The sequence below is a fragment of the Chiloscyllium plagiosum genome, unplaced genomic scaffold (assembly GCF_037043375.1).
Source record: "Chiloscyllium plagiosum isolate Xiang-an unplaced genomic scaffold, Cpla_swu_hap1 HiC_scaffold_10, whole genome shotgun sequence".
NCBI lineage: Eukaryota > Metazoa > Chordata > Chondrichthyes > Orectolobiformes > Hemiscylliidae > Chiloscyllium > Chiloscyllium plagiosum.
The window spans coordinates 101,975,838-101,982,879 of NW_028270148.1; the positions used below are offsets into that span (position 1 = coordinate 101,975,838).

The 7,042-nt window shown below is 42.0% G+C and overlaps 1 protein-coding gene across 10 annotated transcripts in view; it reads left to right on the plus strand.

The window, feature by feature from the left end:
- The window catches only part of rin2b (Ras and Rab interactor 2b), a 164,586-nt gene that overhangs the window by 100,682 nt on the left and 56,862 nt on the right, over nt 1–7,042 (plus strand). For all 10 annotated transcript variants that reach the window (XM_043696521.2, XM_043696520.2, XM_087991609.1 and 7 more), the window contains one exon: nt 6,941–7,035. In XM_043696521.2, the coding sequence (XP_043552456.2) occupies nt 6,941–7,035 (95 nt within the window). The remainder of the gene's footprint in view (nt 1–6,940; nt 7,036–7,042) is intronic.

Here is a 7,042-nt window from a genome sequence, read left to right on the forward strand (position 1 = left end):
CATCTGGAAAAACAATCCTTTCTCAAAATTCCTCTGAACCCCTGCTCCTTGCCTTGAAACTGTATACCTGGTTGTTGAGCCCTCTATTAGAGGGATAGATTTTCCCTTTCTATCCTGTCGATGCCCTTCAGAACTTTGTTACACTTACAACAGCTTCCCCTGTCATACTACTCTGCTCTAAGGGCAACGACCTCAGCCTATCCCATTCTGAAGAAATCATACTGGACTCGCACCAGTAGCTCTGTTTCTCTCTCTCTCTCTCTCTCTCTCCAAAGTTGTTGTCAGAACGACTGAGTTTCTCCAGCATTCTCTATATTTGAGCCAGCCTATTTAGTCTCTTTTCATAGTTGAATCACTCCAGGCAAGTCAACACCCTGGTGAATCTCCTCTGCACCCTCCCTTGTCCAGTCACTACCTTTCCTATAGTCTAACCACAGAACTGCAGACAGTACTCCAGGTGTGGGCTAACTAACACTATATGCAGCTCCATCACAACCTCCTTACTGTTGTATTCAGTGCCTTGCCTAATCAAGCGAAGTATCCCAATCGCCTCCTTAACCATCTCAGCTACCTGTCCTGCAGCCATCAAGGATCTGTCCCCATAGGTTTATATGGAATTGTGATCTTTTCAACATGAAACCTCGCTCATAAAATTTCCCAAGTGATTATGAATCTCAGAAGGAAAAGGGCAGATTTATCATTTGCTGTTCTTATGTGATTCAGACCGAATAAAGTAATTTTACTCTCATCCAGTCCTGTGTGTTTTAATTTAATGTTGATAGAGTTTGTATTAAAAATACTTTTTGTTAATCATTCAGTGCAAGAGGTTACTGGTGGTTATCTGATTCGCTCCCCAAGTATCTTTCCGAGTTCTGTCACACCAAGAGGTTGGAAGTCTCTGAATAGTAGCAGGGTGACATTTCACTGGGACATTGGGATTCACCTGTTTCAGAGGCATTCAGTGCTGGATGGAACTAGTAAACACTGTCCTTTCCTCTGCCCACAAATATTTGTGTGTTTTGATCAGAAACTTGCTCTCACCTGGCATCTGATTCCTGTATGGTACCCTCTAAGGGAGTCATTCCTGCAACTGTTGCTCCCGCTCTGCCCGGCTCCACGTCTTCCTCCCATTCCTTGCGAAGGCCAAAGGTGGACAGACCCCCTGACCGGTCACCCATGACCAAGGTCACCATTTCTCCTGGTGTCTTCTATAATGTGTCTTGTAAGATGATGCCCTCAGAGAATTTTCAGAATATCTGTTCATGGAATGTTGTCAAAATGTTCCAAAATATCTCCCAACACCTTTTAAGAATTCACTTCAAACCTCCTGGCCAACAGTGAAAGCTGAATCCTTGCTCAGGGTCGCAAACATCGTATTTTAAACTGTCACTTGCTTAGCTCTGAGCCAGTAGTGCTTGTACCAACTTTGCAGAGTTGAAAGTGTGGCACTAGAAACGCACAGCAGGTCAGGCAGCATCCAAGGAGCAGGAGAGTTGATGTTTCAGGCATAAACTCACCTCTGCAGAGTGTGTTATTGAAGTGCTACCAATTTAAGTACCATGTATCATCTTTAATAATCAGCAGCAGGCAATTTACCTATAAATCAGATGCTTACACAACTTTCCAGCAACTGTTCCTAGAAAACAGTTCAGTTCCTTCGCTAAGATAGTTTCTTCTGTTATAGACATTGTTATATAAAAGGTAAAAACAATGACTGCAGATGCTGGAAACCAGAGTCTAGATTAGAATGGTGCTGGAAAAGCACAGCAGTTCAGGCAGCATCCGAAGATCAGGAACCACATCTTGTCTACAGCAAAAACATTTTCATGCTGGAAGTATCTGGAAAAATCCAAGTGCTGTGTTTAATCTTGAAAACAGAAAGCGGGAAGTATAAATTAGATTGGAATTGTGCGCGAAAAGTAAAATAAATATTGGGGAGAAAAGAAACAGATGAGGTTAAGAGAACCAGTTAAAGAAAATATAAAATCTTTTTTCAAAAAAAGCTGAACTTTTTTTTAATATACGTATCACAAATTAAATTATGAAAAATGTGATTTGTGAACCTTCAGTATTGCATGAATTGCTTACCTGCAATATTCATTGACTGGTGGCTTTGGTTCAGAGTTGAATTTTGTTCCATAATGCACATGCGATACACACTAAGATGTTTTTTCTCACCATTAAAGGTGCTAATTAATGACAAGCTGTTGCTTTTAAAACAAAAATTAATCTCTGCTGATTGTACCAACTCTGCCATCTTTAGAGTGGATTTTGTGGACAAAGATTCCATTTTTCACATTGCATGGATGTCAATGTATGTCTTATCAGCAAGAATTATTACACTAAGAGAATTATTATACTCTAGAGGTGTGGAGTTTGCCAGACATTACAGATTTGTGTGTTTAACTGTGCAGGTGCCAATGCTGGAACTTGCAATCTGATTTACTGCTCAAAACAGTAAGGAGTATTCGCCATTATTCCCACTACCTATCAATTATTTTGATTTTTTTTGTGTACCATTAACAATTATAAAAAAGCAAAACAAATTGCTTTTATGTGATACCTTATCAACGGAAATGTTGCAAATGCGATTTAATTGGATACAAATACATTGGGGTACGAAGGCAAATAAGAACTATTATTCTGTGCTAGAAACTGTTCTGAAAAGGCTTTTAGGTGTCTGGAGCAACCTCATTATGATGCTCCAGGATGGCTATCAAGAGCACAGTGTGGTTGGAGGGAGAAAGATGGTGAGTGGCTTTGTTGGTTGATGTCTAACCATGTGAATGTTAGAGAGGCAAACATACAGAGAAGCGCGTGGAGTAGACTGACTAGCAATACCTGGTAGATTTTACGAGATAGATATTCAGTAATGTAACTGTGAGCTTAGAAGCAGTTTTCTCCTGAATTGAATCCCGTATTTAGTCTTTATGGCCCAGGTCTTGCAAGCAGTGACGGGCATAATCAGATTACTAGTTTGCTCCTATTTCATTTCCCCACGAGTGCTGATGTCTATGTTCATAGCCAGGAATTTCAATCCTGGTTCCTTGAGGCAGGAAGATTGTACCTGAACCCAAATATTTCTCTTATAGTGCAGGATAACAAGGTGATGTCGAACCATGTCGTCTTTTTGACAGTCAGTGCACCGTGTTGTGACATTAAACTGTGCAGCTACTGTGAAAGGATAAGTTAGTAAGCTACTTGTAGGGCCAGGGTACCAGGGAAATGTTGTTCTGGTTGGGATGGGGAAGATGGAGTGGTTGTCAGGGTCCAAGGGATATAAAGGTTCAGGGGAAGTCTACTTGGGAGAGAGAGTCTGTTGAGTCCATAGGGTTAGTTTAATACATATTAATCCAGGAGTTGGACTAAGTTTTTAATTGTCTAAGGTTTCCTGGGGAACTATGGAAAAAACTTCACAGAGGTGTGAATCCCATCACGAAGTCACTCTTTATTTACATGTGCCCAGTACATTGGCTCTGACAAATTAGCTCAGAGTTGGTCACTTGAGTGAGGAGACTCTCTAAATGTCCTGTTTATATCTTTCAGCCAGGGCTCCCTGATTGGCCCAGGTTAACAGCCCCAGTCAAGGATCTCATAGTCAATAAGATCCATCTGGCCCTTGTTCCAATGGCTACATCTCAAACCTTGTCCTCTTCCTCCCACTAACCTCCCCCCCCCCCACCCCCCAATATCCCTGGATGTAGGCCTGCTCTTTCTCTGCTAGCCTATCCTGTGACATTTTCACCCCAGGCCTGGTTCTTCCAGCTCTGCCACAGTCACGGGCAGCATGTACTGGACCATACCATCTGCCCAGAGCATCTAGGGAGATTTCCCTCCTCTTGTTTAGGTGGTGTCGGTGTTGAGGCAGCATCCATCCCACTCATGTCGCCTCTGAAATAATTACACAGCGGCCAGTATCCTGTCACTAAGTCACCCTTTATTTACATGTGCCTAGTACACGTGCTCTGACCAGCCAGTTTCGAGTCCTTCCCGAGAATGAGGAGATTGTCTTGAATCTCCTGTTTATGTCTGTCAGCCAGGGCTCCCTGATTGGGTTAACCTGGGCCAATCAAAGATCTCATAGTCAATGAGATCCACCTGGCCCTCATTCTAGTCACTACACCATAAACCGAAGAGAAACCCTCCAAATTCTGCACCTTTTAAAGAATTATTTCAGAGGGTTGCTGACACAGGGGACTTGGCCATTGAAATCTTCAATTTCCAATGCCATTTCTATAAACTCTGCTCGATCTTGACTTCTACATGGTCCTAATATGCAAGTCCAGTCAACACTGCTCCAAAGTCTATCTGGCCATCGGAATATCTGGGTCTGCGTGTAATAAAAAAATGCTATAAAGAAGTCCAAGCCTCGAGATTATTCTTGACTTTTCTTCTCAACAAGTTTCTTTTGAATCCCATCCCATGATTGTGGGCATAGAACCACAGAACAAAAGGGAACTATCCCACAAACAACAGTGCGGTCCATTTATAAAATAATTTCCATGTGTGAATACAGAAACGATTCAAGTCTTTAGGCCATCACAAAAATGTTGTTTCTCGTGAAAAGCAGCTTTGAATCAATGCTAAAGTTGAAATATAAGTTTGGAGTTCAGGACCTGACTTGATACTAAAGCAAAGTGGAACATTCTTTTTTTACAGAAAGCACCATTACTGCAGTCATAGTATAGGTGGAGCTTATCTTTAGTCTGCACGTGGTCAATGCGTGTAAACTCCTTGTGAGCTGGTGACAACCAAAATTGCTGTGAAACAACAATCAATAAAGCAATCAAATGCTGAACATTGTAGTCAAGCTGTAAGCATGGGTCAAAAAACTTATGTTAAACAGTATTGAGTACTGATTTAGAATGCACCTTGCAGTTTGTATCCCATGTTCATCAAAGCATGAGGGAATAATCTAATCCAGTAGTCCACATAAGACTGTTTAATATTGAAGTAAGTTTTAGCAACAAAAAATTTTCATTTATTTAACACTTCCATGACCTCAGAGGATATCCCAAGGCACTTTAGAGACAATGCAGAGGATTTGAAGTTTAGTTGCTAGTGCAATGTTGTAGTAGACATGTGACGATGAGCAGATAGAGTTTGAAGGATAAATATAAGCCAGAACACTGGGATATCTCCACTGCTCCTCTTTGAAATATTGCCATTTAATCTTTACGTCTGCCTTAGAGGGCAGACTGGGTTCCTGGTTAATGTTTCATTTGAAAAGTGGCACCTCTCACATTTCTGCACTCCCTTCATTCCACACCAAAGTATCAGCCTAGATTTTGTGCTCAGGTCCTGAAGTGAGACTTGAAGCCACAACCTGCCAACTGAGCAAGGACTGACACTAGCAATGAGAATATTCTGGAGAAAACTTAGCTTCTCAACTTTGATAGAAGGTGACGTGAGGCGAACTTGCTGAAGTATATCTAAAAATAGTATGGAGTAAGGAGTCCTTACAAAATACAATAAATCCTGTGTTAAAGCTTTATCAGGTTGACCCTGATATTCAGGTGTGCCTGATGCTGCTCCTGGCATGCCCTTCTGCACTCTCCATTGGATTGACACTCATCCCCTGGATTGACAGTAATGGTGCATTCGGGGATATGGTAGACCATGAAGGTACTGTTTGCGTTGAAGTCCACTTCTGCTGTCGATGCTCCCTCAGTGTCTCATGGATACCCAGTCTTGAGTTGCTAGATCTTTTCTGAGTCTATCCCATTTCGCAAAGTGATAATGCCGCACAGCATCTTGGGGTGTATCCTCAAAGAGAAGATGGGAATTCCATCTCCACTGTGTGGTCACTCCTACTGATACTGTCCTGGATAGATACTTCTGAGAGAGGTACATTGGTAAGGTGATGGGTAAGGTCAATGTTTTTCCCTCTTGATTCCCTCATCCATCACCTGCCCCGTATTCAGTCTAGCAGCTGGTCCTCACCCAAAGTGCATTCTGCCCCCTTGTCGCCTCAGTGCTACCTCCAAGTGGTGTTCAGCCTGGAGGAGTACAGGTTTGTTGTCTAAGATTTTTATTAGGGGTTGCGGAGCGATGTAGTGTATGGGAATTACTCGCAGGTTTACTTGTTTGAGCTGATGCCATGAGACTTTATGGAGTGTGGAGTCCACATTGAGGATGCTTTCTGACGTGATACTACCGTACTGTTGGCACCTGTGCCGGATCTGTCCAGGTTGCTTAATCCAGTTGCCTGGGTGACCGTTGTGGGTCAGATTGGTGTTAACAAGATAGCATTCTGTCCCCATCCCGGCTGAGCTGGATTTGGGAATTGTCTCCTTACATTACCCGTTGTGGAGATCGTAGTGCTGTGAGTCAGACCTGTCTTTGGCCAGAGAACTCGAGTCAAATCCATTACTTAATGGGTAATTGTGGGTATGCCAAAACTTAAAGCCCTGCCTGTTTTTGGGTAGAGTTGGATTTGTGTTTCTAGTGGCTTAATCTATTTTTGCCAACTGAAGAAAATTGCACCTGAAGAGTGGAAACTTTACTGTTTATACAACTGGTTCTTTTTACCAAAACCTGCAGTAATACTCATGAAATAGGAATGCCTTCAAAGGGACATACTGAATGTTTTTATTGTAGCAGGAATTGGCAGGATACTTGGTTTTTAATGTAGACACAGGTGAAGTTTGAAAGTGAGTACAAAGTTAAGCTGTGCACTTTCTATTTGTTCTTTGATTTTTACTGCGGTCAAATATTATTCAGAAGCCGCGTCAGATGTGGGTATCTGTCATTCTACAGCTTGAAATAAGAACAGTGCATATCCCAAAGTATTTGCCTTTAATGGGAGCATTCATGGCTGCAGTAGTATAGGATAAAACATAACTTAGATACTTTGTGTTCTTAATGATTTCAAGTTCTTGCAGCCTAGTTAGCTTGTCTTTTCCACTGTCTAACACTACACTTTGTCTGCTCATCACAGTTAATTGACACACTTGCCTTAGAGATTGGAGAACTGAAGATGGGTCATTCAATTCCTGACTTGGATGAAGATTCTCAGTATGCCCAGTGGTTGAGGTAAGTT